The sequence below is a fragment of the Schistocerca cancellata genome, chromosome 5, assembly GCF_023864275.1.
Source record: "Schistocerca cancellata isolate TAMUIC-IGC-003103 chromosome 5, iqSchCanc2.1, whole genome shotgun sequence".
In the NCBI taxonomy this organism is placed as follows: Eukaryota; Metazoa; Arthropoda; class Insecta; order Orthoptera; family Acrididae; genus Schistocerca; species Schistocerca cancellata.
The window spans coordinates 151,207,213-151,227,236 of record NC_064630.1 but is presented as its reverse complement, the minus strand read 5'-3'; the positions used below and the strand labels follow the sequence as shown (position 1 = coordinate 151,227,236).

The 20,024-nt window shown below is 38.6% G+C and overlaps 1 protein-coding gene across 1 annotated transcript in view; it reads left to right on the top strand.

Moving 5' to 3' along the window:
- Nucleotides 1-20,024, top strand: part of LOC126188160 (protein tramtrack, alpha isoform) — a 334,993-nt gene that overhangs the window by 101,310 nt on the left and 213,659 nt on the right. Inside the window, exon 4 of the mRNA XM_049929674.1 lies at nucleotides 6,862-7,075. Coding sequence (XP_049785631.1) covers nucleotides 6,862-7,075 — 214 coding nt within the window. The remainder of the gene's footprint in view (nucleotides 1-6,861; nucleotides 7,076-20,024) is intronic.

Here is a 20,024-nt window from a genome sequence, read left to right as displayed (position 1 = left end):
CCCCTCCTTTTTTCAGCTCCCACCAAGCTGAATCCTATGATAAACCCTTTACTGAATGGGAATTCTTGGAGTCTCTTATCTCTTCACATGACACAGCCCCAGACCAGATTCCATCCACAACCAGGTGATCCAGCACTTGGACATTGCCCAGAGGCAACATCTACTCACTATCTTCAACCACATTTGAATTACGGGTGCCTTCCCCTCGCAGTGGCAAGAGAGAATAGTTATCCCCGTCCTTAAGCCCAGAAAGAACCCAACATCTCTCAACAGCTACTGGCCAATTAGCATGACAACACATTTTGTAAACTGCTGGAAAGAATGGTTAGCTTCCGATTATGTTGGGTACTTGAATCTCAGGTTCTTTTGTCCCCGTATCAATGTGGCTTCCGGGAAGGACAATCTACAACTGACCACTTACTCAGACCGGAAATAGCAGTCCGACATGCTTTTACTAACTGCCAACACCTCATCATGGGGTCTCTCTTTATCTATATGAGGCATACGACACGGCTTGGTGCCATCACATTTTAGTTATTCTCAATGACGGCTTTTGCGGCCCTCTTCTGATTTTTATCCACGAGATTTTATCCCACTGACTCTTGCAGGTTCGACTTGGCACTTCAGTCATCACCCCTCAGATCTAGGAGAACAGTATCCCACAGGATTCTGTATTAAGTGTCACATTCTTCTTCATCGCCATCAATGGGCTTGTAAGCTTTGTTGGGCCTCAGGTTTTCCGGCATTGTATGTTGACGATTTTTGCATCTGATGCAGCTCCTGCTTGGTAGCATCTGCTGAAAGCCAGCTCCGATAGGCCTCTGTGTGCTCTCTCTCCCATAGCTTCCAGTTTTCTCCCTCCAAAATGCAGGTTAAGCTTTTTTGCCATTGATCCAAGTACACCTGATCTGGAACTTTATTTCCGCAACCAGTGCCTAGATGTTGTAGCACAGTGCTGTTTCTTGACCCTTATTTTATAAAAAGCTGATGTGGCTTCCCCATATTCGCCACCTGAAAACTACATGCATGTGGAAGCCAAATACTCTCTGCCTCCTGGGCCACATGTCTTGGGCTGCAGTCCGTGTTACTCTTCTCCATCTTTACTGATGTTCAGACTAGATTATCATTGTCAGATTTATGGCTCAGCAGCTCCTTCCACTCTGAAACTATTTGACCCTGTTTATCATTATGGGATGCGTCTGGCTGTCAGTGCCTTTTACACTAGTCATGTTGACTGTCTCCTCACAGAAGCGTGGACTACTCCTCCACCAATGTGACGGAGCCAACTCCTGGTTTCTTATGCAATGGCCATTCGATGATTCCCTGACCGTCCTGTGTATCCCATCCTTTTTGCAAATGGGGTATGTCTCTCTCCTGATACCTGCCCTTGGAATGCATCTCACTTCCCTCTTTCAAGATCTCCCATCTCCTTTCACTGGAAAGTGCCCTGTGTATTTCCTCCAGCATCATCCCTTCGATGGTGCCTTGACCACGGATTAGGACTCCAGGGTCCTAAGGTCTCTATCGCCCCAGTAAGATTCCAGTGTCATGTAAGTTGCATCCTTGAAGAGTTCGAGTGCTATCATCTTCTGCACTGATGGTTCAAACTTGATAGATAAGGCAGGATACACTTTTTCATCTCCTACTGCCATGGAACGTCATTTACTGCTAGGATCATGTTGTGGGTTCACACAGAGCTGAATCATCAGAGGCTCATCCATTTTGTTACTCAGGCCTCCCTCCACAGTGTTTTAATATGTACTGACTTATTGAACAGCTGGCAGGGTATAGATTGATTCTACTCTCATCACCCTTGGTATCTGCTATACGTGACCTTCCCTATGCCCTTGGCCATGCCACCTGCTCAGTTGTCCTTTTCTGGGTCCCAAGTCATGTGGGCATCTCAGCGAATGAACTGGCTGACCATTTGGCTAGAGAGGCAGACACTTACCCACCATTCCTTTAATGATTCCAAGTGCAGATATGTGGATACACATCAAATCTCTCTCTGCCCAAAAGTGGAATGAGATCTGATGCACTACTGCACTCAGTCATAAACGTCACACAATAAAGAGGACTACTGAAATTTGGAGTTCTTCCTTCTACTCCTCTTGCAAAGAATCCACTGTCTTATGCCGTCTGCGCATCAGTCATGTTAAACTCATCCCTTGTTTTCTCTTGCATAACAAGCCACCCCCCACAATGTGGTTGTGGAGCCAGACTGACAGTGTACCTTATATTGGTGAATGTCTCCTTCTTTTGGCCCTTCATACTAAGTATATCTTCCAGATTCTTTGTGTTTAATATTAGCAGATTATCCACAGATGGTTGAACTGGTCCTCAGTTTCCTTCATGAATATGGTTTTTATTTTCAGTTGTAAGGTTTTGCTTTCCTGTTTGGTGTCTGGAACCCACAACTACTCCCCCGTGCAAAGACCACTCTTTTATGCCTCTATTTTTTCAGTTTTTACATTTGACCTATCCTTTTATGCCTTCTTCTGTGTGTGTTTTTAGCTTCCTCACTTTATGATTTGATCCCTCTGACTGGATCTGTCCACTTTTAGTGGACACCTCTGTCTTAGGCACGTAACTTTTGAATCACAGGACTGATAACTTCACTATTTAGTCCCATATCCCCATCATTCAATCACTCAGTCATTAACTAACAGTTATTACAAGTGCAGCTCTGAGAAGGAAATAGTTATTACAAGTGCAACTCCAAGGAGGACACACGTGAATGAAATTATTCATATGCTTCAGGTTAGGTTCATGAGACACAAGATCAGATTACTTTGAGAATACAGTAAGGATGTGAAGCCTCCATGTGCTCCAGAGCAGCTTAACTTGTTCTGTGGAATCAAGAAGACATGGAAATGTTTCTGGGAAATATCTGTCCACATAGTTGACACATACTGTATGTGTGTCTACAAAGCAACAAGGGCTGCTGGAGTAGCATCATGATCAACTTGGGAACCAACCATATTCCACATTGTCTGCTGGGCAAAAATCACTTGAATGTAAAGCTTAGGAAAGCAGAGGCACACACCATTCCAAAGAACACTTGCATATTCTTGGAGACAAGGATGGGGTGTCATCCTGCAGTGTGTTGGGTTCTAAAATATATCTGATGTAGTGTTTGGTGTTCAGATCTTTATCATTGCGTAGGACACTAGATTGGATGTTGTATTCAGTGATGCCACGAACCACGATATTTGGTGCTTGTATGCTATGCTGCTCAATAATGCACACTGCCAGTTTGCAGGTGCCGCAGCAGAGCCCAAAATATACAGGGTGGTCCATTGATTGTGACCGGGCCAAATATCTCACGAAATAAGCATCAAATGAAAAAACTACAAAGAACGAAACTTGTCTAGCTTGAAGGGCAAAACCAAATGGCACTATGGTTGGCCCGCTAGATGGCGCAGCCATAGGTCAAACGAATATCAACTGCGTTTTTTTAAATAGGAACCCCCATTTTTTATTACATATTCGTGTAGTACGTAAAGAAATATGAATGTTTTAGTTGGACCACTTTTTTCGCTTTGTGATAGATGCCGCTGTAATAGTCACAAACATATGGCTCTCGATTTTAGATGAACAGTTGATAACAGGTAGGTTTTTTTTTAAATTAAAATACAGAACTTAGGTACGTTTGAACATTTTATTTTGGTTGTTCCAATGCGATACATGTACCTTTGTGAACTTATCATTTCTGAAAATGCATGCTGTTACAGCGTGATTTCCTGTAAATACCACATTAATACAACAAATGCTCAAAATGATGTCTGTCAACCTCAATGCATTTGGCAATATGTGTCAAGACATTCCTCTCAACAGTGAGTAGTTTGCCTTCCATAATGTTCGCACATGTATTGACAATGCGCTGACGCACGTTGTCAGGCAGTCGGTGGATCACGATAGCAAATATCCTTCAACTTTCCCCATAGAAAGAAATCCGGGGACGCCAGATCCGGTGAATGTGCGGGCCATGGTATGGTGCTTCAACGACCAATCCACCTGTCATGAGATATGCTATTCAATACCGCTTCAACCACACGCGAGCTATGTGCCGGACAACCATCATGATGGAAGTACATCGCCATTCTGTCATGCAGTGAAACATATTGTAGTAACATCGGTAGAACATTACGTAGGAAATTAGCATACATTGCACCATTTAGATTGCCATCGATAAAATGGGGGGCCAATTATCCTTCCTCCCATAGTGCTGCACCATACATTAACCCGCCAAGGTCGATTATGTTCCACTTGTTGCAGCCATCTCGGATTTTCTGTTGCCCAATAGTGCATATTATGCTGGTTTACGTTACCACTGTTGGTGAATGACGCTTCGTCGCTAAATAGAACGCGTGCAAAAAATCTGTCATCATCCCGTAATTTCTCTTGTGCCCAGTGGCAGAACAGTACACAACGTTCAAAGTCGTCACCATGCAATTCCTGGTGTATAGAAATATGGTACAGGTGCAATTGATGCTGATGTAGCATTCTCAACACTGACGTTTTTGAGATTCCCAATTATCGCGCAGTTTGTCTGCTACTGATGCGCAGATTAGCCGCGACAGCAGCTAAAACACCTACTTGGGCATCATCATTTGTTGCAGGTCATGGTTGACATTTCACATGTGGCTGAACACTTCCTGTTATCTTAAATAACGTAACTATCTGGCGAATGGTCCAGACACTTGGATGAACATGTGTAATGTATCACGAAGCAAATACTGTCCACACTGGTGGAATGTTATGTGATACCACGTACTTATACGTTTGTGGCACGTACTACATGAATATGTAATAAAAAATGGGAGTTCCTATTTTTAAAAAAAGCTGTTGATATCCGTTTGACCTATGGCAGTGCCGTCTAGCGGGCCAACCATAGTGCCATCTGGTTTCCCCCTTCAAGCTAGACAAGTTTCGTTCTTTGTAGTTTTTTTTGTTTGATGCTTATTTCGTGAGATATTTGGCCCAGTCACTATCAATGGACCACCTAGTATAAAGCCGTTTGAGTATGTGTGGTATTCATTTTTGGGGCTTTGGATTCAGTGTGTGCCAGTCTGACAGAAACCAAACAAAAGAGAATATGGTTCATTGGTTTACAGCTACAGAAGACTTAAATTTAATATTACTGTATTACCTGATGCTACAGGGAAAGATATGAAAGATATATTCTCATTTATTAACACATTGTTAATTTTTTGTGTCAAGGCAGATTTGCAGCCATGTTTTCTGATCATTGTTGTCTCTTAGAAAGTTTTTGGCCCAATATCGGGTAATGTCAAAAGCTCCGTTGTTTCCTAAACATATGTAGCTGAGGGTGGACTTACAAGGAATGTTAGAATGATCTAATGTGTTTGCCACAGATTGCACTTGACCACAAAAATGTTGTTGTCTTGAAACACCCACATTGAAAAGATAATCTTTTTTGGTGCAACACTTGTTCATAGTATGTTGAGCGTCCTCAAAGTTTCACCAGATGGATATATGTTGAAATAATTCTTGTGGTGGTTACCATTTGGAAAGCTTGATGTCTGTATTGTTCAAAAAGCTGCTTCTGCATTTTAATCATACTAGAAACTTGTTCTCTGCATGGTACACTGCATGTTTTTCATCAAAGGTCTGTTTGAACTTTTCCGTATATTTTATTACTGGTGCTAAATACAAAGAGCAGAGGAATGTGCCGGTCTGTCCAATTTATCTAGAGGTCTAGCCTTCATGCAACCAGCTGTTAAATGCCATGTATCCTTCAGAATGATGCCCATTTTTCCTATATGCCTTACCAATTTGATATTTGTTGGCTGAATTCCCTGATGTTTAATGGACTCAAAAAGTGTATTGTTTCTCATTTAGAAACAGCAGCTATTTTTGTTTCGGGCCACAAGCAGTTTTTTTGCATTTACAAGCATTAGCACTTTTTTAAATTATTTAGTAACAAGTTGTCACAGACCTTTTAAATAAGAAGCATTTAGTTCAGCGCACACTGGACTACAAATTAAAACCATGATCACCTAGCTGAATGTATTCCTTAATATATTTTTAATGGCTCAAAAGTTATTGGCCACACATTGAAAAACAAAACTCAATTTTTGAGCAGTGTTTTTCCAAAGGAGGAGTAATTTCTGCGCCTTAATATTTCTTGTGCTATTATACTACACAGTTTAGTTGCTTTTTATACAGTATCAATGGTCAGAAGTTTACAGTAAAAAAAAAGTATATTCAAAATGATTTTTGTCATTCTTTGGTCTGCAGTTTTTTTTTGAATGCTTTAGTTCGGTACTAATTTTCTGATAGCAGCTATTGAGACGAAGCCAATTATGTATAACAGTAAGGTCTTTGAAAGTGAACGAACGTCAAAAAGGTGGCATGAAAGTCTGTTTACAGAAGGTGTTCGAAGTGATGACCATTGGTATCAATGCAGTACTGCAATTTTCTCATCATGGATTGAGTGGTATTCCTTATCACTTCGGCACTTATCGAAGCACATGCTCTGACAATTCTCTCTTGCATATCTTCAGGTGTAGTTGGAACGTCTTTATAAATAATGTCTTTTACGAATCCCCACAAGGAAAAAAACCCATATTTTGTGTGAACTGGTATTTGAAATTCATTAGATGAATAACTGTTATTATCCCTCAAGAAATGTATGTATTGAACATCATAAAGTGTGTCCACAATATATTTTAGAAAAAAAAACATTTGTTTCTATTACTTTTCAAGGAATTTTTTGTCTGTTACAAAGTGATTTTCCACATCTGTTTAACACACTGTTTCCTCTTTGGCTATTTTCTGCTCCTGCCCTCAAGCCCAAAGGAACAGTAATTAATAATGATATTCTTGATTAAACAGACTGCAGAACTATTGAAAGTCAAAGGCTTGGCAGAGAACTCGGATCCAGGCTTGACCAAGCAGGCAAGTGGCTCATCTGACCGTGCAGAGTTGTTGGCACCCGGAGATTCTGCCTGGGACAGTGCAAGTCGCCGCAGCCCGTCACCTTTATCAATTGCAGCCAAGCGGAAAAGGCTGCGAAAGTCGTCTACGGGTTCAGGGTCTGGCTCCACAGGTAATTCAATCCTTGCAACTATGGAAAGTGTACCGTAAAAGTTGAAATTGCAGTACTTCTCCTGCAAAACACTGTTTGCACCTTACTGTGGGCTCACTTCCAGTTGGTGTATTTTGTATTATGACACTGATTAACTATAGTTTTTTCTGTTTAAAAAAAAAAATGCATTTCAACTTTTTTCTGAAGTATGGATGTTAAACTCCAACCAACCTTCTTTTCCCCCTTTGTGAAATTTGATGGTAAGCCCAGTATTGTAAGAATGCAGTGCTGTCACCTATACAGTGTTGCAACCGGGTATTTATTTTTAACCAAACATAATTTTAATTGCAGATCCTTGAGTCTTCATAATTTTTCATGGCAGCTAATCTATTTTTATAAATGTTGGCTACACTTTAGTTGAAAAGGGGACAATATATGCAGTAATATTTAAGAGATGACATGCTTTTTCATGCATTTTTGGTGAGTGTCAATTTAAGGACTCATAGAAATCAAACCGTAATTAGGAGAGAAAAATTTCCTGTGTGTGGTTTAAAGATACAATCATTCTCTACTCACAGGCGAACTTGCGTCACTTTCCATTTAGCCATTTTGTCGTGATAATGGTTGATGTAAAGTGCCGCAGTTTGCCAAATGGTGATGCATATGAGCAAACTGTAACACCTACAGCGCCTCTCGGTGTTGACAAAACAAAAATAGCTCCCAAATTAGCTCCCATGTCCTTAAAATATCAATTCACAAAATGACCCAAGTCCCTCCACAAGTAGTAATTATGAAAAATAAATAAAAAAACAAATAGAGGGAAGTATCTAGTATAGAAAGCAAAAGAAAAGAAAAGGAAGATTTAATTATAAATTTTAGAAACATGGTAAGGGGGAAAAACAGTAGAAAGTATTAAAATATTAGTTATTCCAATACGTAAGAAAATCAATATTATAGTCATAGAACGTAGGTCTGAGACACCAAAGATAGTGTTTATTAAAGAATAAATAGCCATTCGTTGTAATTAAGATACTCCAGTCTCTAGTCTGTTCTAGTTTGGAAGTTATGTAGGACATACAGCTTTAGAGAACAACAAATGCGACTTAATTAAATGGGGATCAAGAATAGATCGTGACGAGATTGTTTTTGAGGATTGTCAATTCAAGACTAATTTGGACATTTATCAGATTAGATAAACGGGAACGTGAATAGTAACCTCTTTGGCTTTAATGTCAATTTGTGTGAATATTTAAACTTTACTGAATTGAGAATTTTAACTGGATTCGGACTTTGAATTGTGATAGTGGGAAACTTTAACTTTACGCGACTAGTGATCATAGTTAATGACAGTTTGCGGATATTAAATAGAAATAACTTATTTACCGAAAGTGACAGGATATCATCTAACATCTCTGTTGCTAGCGGGAATCCTACTTAGACATCTAATTAAAGAACTTCTTTGAATGTGATCGTATGAGTAAACCTATTTATTAATAATTCTTGTCAATAAACTGACATTGTTAACTTGAAACATAATACAAGTCTTGAACATTAATTTAACTTACATTAATAAACGTTAAGGTTACGTGATCTATGCCAAGAACAAACTAGTGATTCGTAACTAAAACAATTGAACGAAAGGTTAAAGTATTGTCGTCTGTAAGCATTGGTAGTAAAGCTACCAAAGATTTTTTTCTCTCAGAGTTGGGAAGACAATATGTGTAGTGATCCACATTTAACATTGGGTTTTAAAAGTAATCAAATTGATACTTAGCCGGGACAATATTAAATAAAAGTAAAACCCTTCAATGACAGTCAATGTGTAAAAAATAAAATCAAACTTTCACCTATTAGACGAAAAAGTGAAAACAGAAAAAGGCCTGCTACAAAACACAAAGTGTAAATGCAAGCTCTGTTGTTGCCTTTCACAGCTGTTATATTTTTATGCCTATAAATGTACATAAAGTGCTAGTATCACATCTTTAATTTATTTGCCGATTCGTCTTTATGCACTGCATGCTTGCTTGTGTTATGTTGCCAGTCCTCAGAACAGTATTTTCAATTCTTCGTTCATTGTTGCAGTGTTTACATTGGGACTTCTCATCAGAAGGGGAACAATCTTGCTCCCATTTGTTGTTGTGTACTTGTGTGTGACAATCATTGTAACATAATTAGCTGCCATGCACTCGTGTGAAAACGTGCATCTTTTACATAGTTGTGGAAAGTTTATGGTGATCTGTGTGCATACTTACATAGAAGCATAAAAAGAACAAGGCATGGGCAGTTCCATGTCACTGCCAGTGTGGAGAACTTGTGAATGTCGTGGTGTTAGTGAAAGTACACGACTTCAAATGCGATGAAAGTAGACGACTTTAAATGCGAACACTTTAGGTTAAGCTTTACCGTAACTGTTATTGACTTTAAATGAAACAACAAGTTTATTGTTGCCAGTCACGTTATTTGTCTCCATAACATGTTTCAAAGGTTTAAACCACCATCAGGTGATTTACGTGTGTGTGTGTGTGTGTGTGTGTGTGTGTGTGTGTGTGTGTGTGTGTGTGTGTGTTTTGTGTTAAGAGTTTTTTAGAGGAACCTGTGGCACTGTCTCCAGTGGTCACAGGTTCCTTTCACTGTTGTAACGCATCACATGTCACGTGTATACTGTCATATTTTTTAGGGGGGGGGAAAGTGGATGAAGCGAATTAAGAGATAATAGGGGGAAACTGCGTGTCCTATATCATCAAAAAGGAGTTCTGGCAGGCAAAAGAAGTTTGCATTGGAAAGTTTCCAGAAGGAGTCATAAGAAGGAAAATCCACAACTTCTATGTGGAGAGATAATTTACAACGTTAGCAGCTGTATTGGAAAAGTTGAAAACTAAAGTGGAAGGTTTTCATGAAATGAGTGAGACAGCCCTTTAACATGCTAATCTAAAATTGGTCTTCAGATACAAGTAGTTCAACAAAATACCTTCGCTGATGGAAAATAAGAGTAGCAGGGCAAAGAGAGGAATTCTTGCGGGAAATAAAGATGCATGTGAAACACTGGATGGACTATTTCTTACACTGATGGGAGTTTGAGTGGTGTAAATCATCCCAGAAAATTTGGATGGCAGGAACAAAGATACCTTACGTATCAAAAGACGTATATGATAATCACAGAGGAAGTGTGAAAGAGTGGAATGACTGCAAAGGAGGAATTCAAAACACTTTCCAGTTCTTGAGTTGTAGAAAAAGGATTATGATGTGCCACATTGGGAATGAAGAGGGATTTGACCAAAATGTTGGATTGTGTTTTATTGGGCATAAAGGAGGTGCAGAGGATCTTTTGAGATGAATTCCAGACACTATGAAGAGTGGATTAGGAGCATTTGAAAAATTACCACCAAGATCTGAAGTTGTTTTAAATTAAGCTCCATATCACATGATGATAAATCCAGTACCACAAAGGATTCCACCATTGAATGAATGGAAAGCAGTAATGCAGAGCTTCCGTGTAAGGCCACATCATAAGAGGAATTTACTAAAGCTATCCTACTGGAACATGCATGACTGCACTTCAGCTCACAAGAATAGTTTTGGAATATGTATTGTGCTCAGTGGTCAAGAAAATCAAACATCCGTGATTGCCAATGGCACACTGAAAATTTGGCACCATTGAGTTTACTTGGATATTTGACAGGAACACGGTAGGAAAGGAGGACAAGAATTTTAAGATAACTGATACTTTACAGTTTCTTTGCTTTGAAGAGTGTTCCCCATAGTGCCTGGAGGAATTCAGTGAGTCGTGTACACAAACTTCGCAACAGTTGTGCACAGAGAGCCCACTGTCTTGAAATAGTAAAAGTACCGCTGCTGTGCCAAGTAGACGACTGCAATAGCAGCAGCAAGGCATCAGCAGCAGTGAAAGTGATTAAGATAGGTTGCCCCTTATTCACCATTCTTTCTTGCAAAATGTATTCCATCTGATAGATTTTTCATTTACTATTAAAATGTACATTACATTTCATATTGAGAGCTGGTTATATATCGGGCATTCACTTGCTGTTTAACATATTATTGCCCTTGCTCACAACAACTGAATGCGGCAATGCTGTGTGGAAGTGCGACTACGAAGTTCGCATTCTTCACTGGTGAAAATGTACTTACCGTGCATTACAACAGTGGTAGCGCACTGATGTGACAATTATGCTCTACCAGAGCCTCGCATATATTGCAGCTGCTTATGCAGTTACTTTACAAACTCTTAACTGACAAACATAGGGAGTATTCATTAATAATGATATGCAATGTAACCACCAAAAGTTTCAATTTTACATCCATGCTTTCTCTGCCCAATAGCTACAACAGTAAGTTCAATTTCAGCATCTTATGTTTGGCATTTTAGTGATTAAATTATTAATCAGAAAATAACAAAAATCCGCCTGCAAATGTAACAATGTTGTATCTGTAAGTTGTGAAAAGGAAATGTTTCTCCTAATGAGGGACTGACTTTTCCAATCCTTCAAAGTTGACATTTACCAAAAAATGCTTAAAGACATATGCTTTCTCATAAATATTACTGCGCATGTAGCCCCCCTTTCAACTAAAATGTAATATTCATACACTAAATAAAAGAAGACATTTTGAAGATACTGGTGAGGTATTACACGTTGATCTTCATCATGCGATATAACCAGAATATGAGCTCAAAGTCAGTGTTCATTCATTAAAAAATCAATAATAGTGCTCTGCCCACTACCCTCTCACTGCCGCACATTATCGTAAGAAAGCATTTCAGGGGGTCTGGACCCTCTTGTGTATGTGTTGTTTTAAATTTAAGGAACATTTTCTCATACACTACATGTACCATAAAGGCAATTTTGCTAGACATATTTTGCCAAATGAATTTAAACACGTCGGCAATTATTCTAAAGATTTTCTTTTTGTTTCTGTTTTCATATCTGCAAATATTAAAAGAACACTTCCACTGAGTTCTGTGGTACTGATATATTTTTTGACATATTATAAAAGGACTATAATGAAATTTGCAAATTAGTAAGCTGGACTAATACTGAAAATTTTGGTTCTTTGTCTCAAATAGTTCACTTGAAAATGTTCCTTGTGTGGCAAAAAGGTATATTTGTGGGAAGTGGTGTTTTGAAGTTTCATCAGTAGTTTAATCAAGTCTCAGACCATAGGAAGGTCTTCCTAAGTCACTACACCTGAATCAGAATAACAAAGTGATTGACAGATAGTTGTTTACAGGACAGTTGCCATAGCAACATCCAACCAGAGACCCGAGTTTGTTCATGCCTCTATTCTGTTCACCATTGTCATATCATTCTGCTACCTCACGTGTTAGTTGCCAAAGTTAGATGCTGATGACGCTTGTGGCCAATAACATAAAAGTTAAGATTCATTTTCATTGTTGCATTGTTTCCTTATGCAACTTGTTTATTTTTTGTTACAGAATATCCTAAACAAGTTGCAAAAGTGTACCAGAAAGTGATTAAACTATTGCCACTAAAAACTAGTGCTGCATGATAACAGACAATATGGGGATAAAACCAGAACAGATATGCCCAGCTGTTCTGCAGCAGCCATATTATGTGTACAATGACAAATGTGAACTGACAACATTGCCCTCTCCCATGCTCAAATGTCAATCACTTTAGCATTTTGATCGAGGTATATACAACTCATCTATGTTTCTTCTTGTAGCTTTTGTCCTTTGTAAAAAGCTGGAGGTATCAAATTTTACCATTTCCTCTCAGCATTCATGTTTCTCTAATTGTCTTTGAATGACATAGTGCTGATCATCTATTTTCCAGAGCACATAAAACTTATAATATTTCCTTTGCTGTATGTGGCAATAGCATCGTGTGATTCAGAGTAGAAAACAGTATACTTTGCCTGTCAGTCTTTAACCTGTGTGTGGATTACATCAGTGGGGACCAGACATTTGGTGTAAATACGATAGATATCAAGTATCACAGTTTGTTTGTACACATTATTGCAGTGTACTAAAATATGTACCTGACATAACTGTATAAAGCTAATTTTCTGACACTGTCTCATAATTAGTTATTTTAGAAATGTCTTCATGACCAAGCACATAATTGGAAAGATAGTGTGAGCAATATGATTTTGACCAGTGAAGCTTCTTTTTGCACTAGAAGTTGGAATTGATCATTCTTCACACACAACTTCACTATTGTTAGTAGCATTCCCTGCATCACCACAAGAAACTCTCATTATTCTATTATATCAAGAAAAATTTTCAGTATTTGACAGTATGGTGTGATTGGGAGATTAACTGTGGAAGCCAGCTTAATATGCAAGACAGAGATTATTGCTAAAACATCGTGCAGCTGTTAAGAAGAGTGAAAAGCTAGGGTGTTGCATGTACCAGATGTGGAAGGGGGACTGTGAAAAATAGACAGGTCAGAAAATGAAAGATGTAAAAAACTAAAACGGAGTAAAGAAAGGAGTAGTTACTGTGAAGAAATGCTGAGACTCCGAAATTAATGTGAATTAAGGCTATACAGGTGGTGAGAACCAAAGACATGTTGTAGTGCTAGTTCCAGCCCGGAGTTCTGAGAAACTGGTGTCTAGGAGAAGAATCCAGATAGTGCATGTGGTGAAAAAGGCACGGAGATCACGAGTGTCATGTTGTAGAGCATGCTCTGCAAAAGGATATTGTGTGTTGCCATTATACACTCTGTGCTGATACCCATTCATCATAACTGATTATGTGGTGGTAGTCATGCTGATCTAAAAGGCCAAACAGTGTTTACATAACAGCTGATATATGATGTGTCATTACACATTGATAGTACATGTTTTGCCACTTATAGGGCTGGTGTAGGTGGTGGTAGAAGGGTGAGTAAGACAAGTCTTGCAGCGGGGATGTTCACAGAGATAGGAGCCAAAGGATAGGGAGATGAGCGGAGAAAGAACATAGGTTCTCACAAGGGTATTGCGGAGATTGAGATGGCGACGAAAAGCATTTCTAGGTGTGGTGGACAAAATCTCAAACAGAACTGGTCTCATTTCAGGGCCTAATTTCAAGAAGTTATGGTGTTGTCAAAGAAGCTGAAAAATGCAGTCCAAACCAGGGTAATACTGAGTGACAAGTGGTGTGTTCCGAAAGTGTTTTGGAAGGATCAGCAATACCAGGATTGGATGTGATGGCCCAGGAAATCTACTTTTGATCTAGGCTTAAAGTGTCTGCATCCAAACAAATATATTTGCCTCAAATGCCAAGGCTGTGTGGGAGGGAATGTTTAACATGAAAGGATGGGAACTGTCAAGATGTAAGTACTGTTGTTTGTTAGAAGGTTTAATGTGGACAGAAGTGTGTAGCTCACCTTCGGTGAGGACAATATCAACATCAAGGAAAGTGGCATGGGATTCAGAAGAGGACCATGTGAAATTTAATTGGGAGAAGGTATTTAGAGATTCCAGGAATTTTAACAGATCAGCCTCACCATTAGTCCATATGGCAAAGATGTCATCAATGTATCTAAACCAAACCTCCCTCTATACTAACATCCCCCATGTACATGGTCTGTTTGCCACTGAACATTTCCTCAGTCAGCCACACCTATTTCCAAGCCTAAGACATCCTCCTTGCTCACCTTGTTCAACTTTATATTTACCAACAACTACTTCACCTTTGAGGCGCAGACATACAAACAGATCAGAGGTACAGCCATGGGAACCAGGATGGCTACTTCCTGTGCCAACCTTTTCATGTATCGCTGGCAGGGGGCTTTCCTGGGATCCATAAGTGTTCAGCCCCTGGTTTGGTTTAGATAAATTCATGACATCTTTGCCATGTGGACTCATGGTGAGGCTGACCTGTTAAAATTTCTGGAATCTTTAAATACCTTCTCCCAATTAAATTTCATATGGTCCTACTACAAATCCCATGCCACTTTCCTTTAGGTTGATCTCGTCTTCACTGAAGGCCAATTCTGTCTACTTTAAACCTACTGACAAACAACAGTACTTAACATTTTGCCATCCTTTCCATGTCAGACGTTCCCTCCCATACATTCTTGGGTTCGAGGCAGACATATTTGGTTGGATGCAGACTCCACAGCAATACACCACTCTCACCTCAGCCTTCACTGGTCATGATTACCTCACCAGTATAGTTCAAAAGCAGATCTCCTGGGCCATCACATCCAATCCTGGTACTACTGATCCACCCCAAGAACCAACTTCAGAGCACACTACTTTTCACTCAGTATTATCCTGGTCTGAAACACATTAGCGATCTACTTCGACGAGGCTATGACTTCCTTAAATTTTGCCCTAAAATGAGATTCATTCCGTCTTGAGATTTTGCCCACGACATTCAGAGCAGCTTTTCATCGCCTTCCCAATCTCTGCCATATCTATGTCAGGCACAATGCTCCTTCTGCACCCATCTTCCTACCCCATGGCTCCTCCCCCTGTGACAGTCCTCACTGCAAGACTTGGCCTATCCATGCTCCTAACTCTACCTGCACCAGCCCTGTAGTGACAAAGCATATACCGAGCGAGGTGACGCAGTGGTTAGCACACTGGACTCGCATCCGGGACGACGACCGTTCAATCCCGCGTCTGGCCATCCTGATTTAGGTTTTTCGCAATTTCCCTAAATCGCTTCAGGCACGGCCGACTTCCTTCCCCATCCTTCCCTAATCCAATGAGACCGATGACCTCGCTGTTTGGTCTCTTCCACCAAATCAACCCAACCCAACAAAACATATACTGTCAAAGGGAGAGTCACCTGTGAAACGACATGTCATGTATCAGCTGTTATGTAAACACTGTTTGGCCTTTTAGATCAGCATTAGTACCACCAAATTATCAGTTAGGATGAATGAGTATAGGCGGAGGCTATATACTGGCAACATACAACAGTCGTGACGTAAGTACGTGTTTCTGGATTTTCCCCTAGACACCAGTTCCTCAGAATGCCACAGATGGGAACTAGCACTGCGACATGTCCTTGGATCTTACCACCCACCTCTCCTTAATTTACGTTAATTTCTGCATCTCAGCATTTCTTCACAGTCGCTACTCCTTTCTTCACTCCATCTTAGTTTTCTACATCTTTCATTTTCTAACCTATCTGTTTTTCGATGTCCCCCTCCTACAACGCGCTCAGCTTTTTACTCTTATTAACTCATACATGATGTTTTAGCAGTAATCCCTGTCTTGCATATTACCCTGTCTTCCACCTTCAAGCTCTCAGCTTTTCAAATATCCTCTGATGCAGTCCCCCAACAATCAGTATTTCCTTCCCTGTCCAGTAAGTCCCCCACACCTGTGTTTCTGGGTGACTTTTCTGGAACATATCCCGTTTCCTAAACCCTCCAGCCCTTGTTCTGCACCCCTCTTCCTTTCCCTTCTGCCAGGAGGAGGTGCCACTGGCTCCGAAAGGTTGCATAAGTATAAGCTTCTTTATGTGCTTGTTCTGCTGCCACTTGATGAGTAGATTTTATCTATCCAGTTTTATTATTCTTTTACTTACATACCTCCCTGGATCATTGTTCTGTATAAAAACTTGATTAATGAGTCATGCAACCTATTAACTGAAACACACTTTACAGATTTATTAGCTGTGAAATTACTGAATAATTTGAATGACAAATTTTTTCAGACAGAGTGGCATAACAAACCTGTGTTTTCATAGTTTTAGACAATAAATTAAAAATACTTTCAGTCAAGCCAAGTACAAAATACTTTCATCATTTCATTGAAAAGCCTACTATTTCAGTACTAAAAAATTCAAAAATGAAATATTAGATTTGCATGCAAATGTAATATAACAGCAAGTGTCACATTTAATCTTGGATATGGTTTCACAATGAAAATGGTGAGTATGAAAAAAGTTTTACTTTGATTTCTTCCAAACATATCAAACTTTCTTGTTGTTAAATCAGTCATTCTTGTTGACATGAATGGTTGAGATGATAATATAGCTTGCATTTTGCCAAGGTATACATGCACAGTAGATCTAACACTAATCTATAAGTGACATCCAGTAAGTAAGCTGTAAACTTTTGTTTTAAATTCTTGTATGTTATTATTTATATTTTTCTTCAGCCGAGAACCTTTTCAAAACTTCTTGTCTCCTTCTTGTTCTTCTCAAGTGCTGGTTGTCACTTTTTGTTATGTCATTTCTCATTATAACATACCCAGAAATCAGCCTATTTGATACTATAAGATTTTAATGTCAAGGCTTCAGAGGTTTGAAATACATGCCAATCCCCACCACCTTAGGTTCAGTTCTAGAATAGCATCTTAAATTAAGAATAATATATTTCCAGATAATAGGTTGGCTTCATGGAACAATTGTAACATGGAAAACACTGTTGTTTGATGAACTGTTGTACCAAAACCATACAAAACAGACAATTAGAGAGCAGTTTCGTTTACATAACAGCAACATCCAGACTTGTAACGTGGTTTACTGTGTTGCAAACTATATCCATGTAAACCTTATCTATTTGTGTGCTTTCCTCAAACTAATTGTTGCCTTTCTGTTATTGTTAGCCAGACTTCATTGCATGTGTTGTCTGTAATCAACCCCATAGTTCGTAGTTACATATTGCACATTTACGCAAAGTAAGTGTAGTCACATGGAAAAAGTCATTTGTGTAACAGTTTGTGAAAGTATAAGTGTAGGGCTGCATGCTGTGATTAAAAGGTGTGTAATTAACACCAACTGAATTTTCTGTCAGTGCTTGATAGAGCTTGACGAAAATACCAAATAGGAACTTGAAGAAAGTGTTCCCTGTTTAATAAGGGGTGTAATTGTCTACTACCTTATTTTCAATTGTCTGTTTGTTGCTTGAAGTAACTCATTAAACACATTTTGGTTGATAGCATAGGATTTGTCCCTTAAGTGTTGGTGTTAGCTAATATTCTTCAAAATATGACTTAATGGGCTGCCATTTCTCCACAGATGTTCAGACACTTCATTGAAAGCATCCAGATATTACTGATCTTCCTGCATATGTGACAAGCCCTGATCCTCTAATGTTTAAGCTCTTCCGCATATAATTTTCCTTTTATTATTATTATTATTATTATTATTATTATTTAATTTTTTTCAATCACAATCACAATTTTCCATTGTTCTATAAATTTGGACTTTGTATGTCTACCCATTGTTGAGAAAAAAGGTTCTTAACAGTTGGATAGATAGACAGACAGACAGACAGACAACATAGCGATCCTATAAGGGTTCCATTTCTACAGATTCAGGCATGGAAGCCTAATAGTAAGGAATTGCAGGGTTCTGATGTTTGTTAAGCTGTTTACAGAAACAAGACATCTGATGAACATTTTTGTAGATGTACACCACTGCTTCAGAACCAGAGTTGCACTACACTTTAATGTTCATATGTCACCATTTTCCACACATTATGAGTGCCTTATTGACCTATCCAAATTAAAATTTTTTGTTGAAAGTCCCTGCTTTTTAACTATTGATTTTATTTTGTGCTAGTAATTTCATCTATTCCTGTTGTCACCACTTCTTTAATCAGGATCAGTCAAATGATGCTCTTGTTGTCTTGTCTTTCTATTTCTACTTAACTGCACTGTTATTTTTACAGTCAGTTTTCATTATCCATTTTGCGTCCTACAAAGAAAGGACTGTGTTTGAGGTATTTTTATGCTATATTACTGCGTAATATGATAGGGTCGCATCTGAAGATCTACGGTGAAGGAAGTGCTGTAGCCTGGGCTCTCATGGTGCTAGATCTCTTACAGCAGAAATGATTGTTACCAGGATGTGTTATTACAATTAGGGTTTAATTATTAGTGACATGATAAATATGATGATTTATTCATCGTGCTGTCCTTTGTATAGTCGCTATTTCCTGGATTTGCTTGGACTCTTTATCATCCCACCTTTGAGCAGTTTCCTGATAAGACATGTGACAAACAGAAACATTAATCAAAGATGTTGTCAACAAGTAGCTTCTACTAAATTACAAAACAAATGTATTTAATAGATGCATGCTATACAATTGTGAGTTTTATATGATCATGATTGTCATTTACTGCCCTTTGTTCTTGGGACAGGTCTCATGTAGTGCTAGAAGTGATATTGGTCAGCTAAGCTTGTAACAGGCAGTTGATGACAGTGGCAGAGCAGTAGACATTAAATGGAAACATGCTTCAAGCTCTTAACATCACCGCCTCCCATTACTGAATTAAAGTTACATAAAATAACTGAACAATGAAAGTATTAACTTTCTTTAAATTCTGACTAGAAGTAATTAACATTGACTGCAACATTAAAAAAAACTGGGGCTTCTTTTCATGAAATGTAGTTTCTTTGATTCTGTCATGAATTTGTTCGTAAATTATTAAACAATTTCAGTAGCAACTTTAAAATAGCTATGACCCACAATTAGCTTGGGAGGCAGTTCTTTTGGTAATCTGTACATTGACCATGAAATTTAATGTTCTTTCCTTTCAGAAAATAGTATTAGATTTATAATCGGACTTTGTAACATAAAAATGATTGCAGGATCTATCAGGACTTAAAAGACAAAAGATAGCTGTTTGTGAAATGGCGCATGAAAATTATGCGAACTAAAAGAAAGCTTTGTTATTTAATTATTCCACAATTATTAATGTTGTACGAAATGGGTTGGCACTTTAAATTAAATAAAAAATTAGTTTAACAATATATTTTCAAAGTAATTGACACATACAACTTACATTTGGTCATTATTGTGAATAATCGTTAGTTATGATGGAAAAACAAAAAAAAGTATTGTCTGTTAACATAGTACTTTTATATAATTCCTATAAATCTAATTATTCCCGGAATCTGACTAAATATTTGTTCTACACATAAGAACTAAAGGTGAACACTCAGCTAAATTAATATCAGATCAAAGCTAGTGCAATTCAGAATCGAGTGAGCTAACAAAGCCAGTGAGCAAAATAAGCAAAAACTGAGATCAAGGAC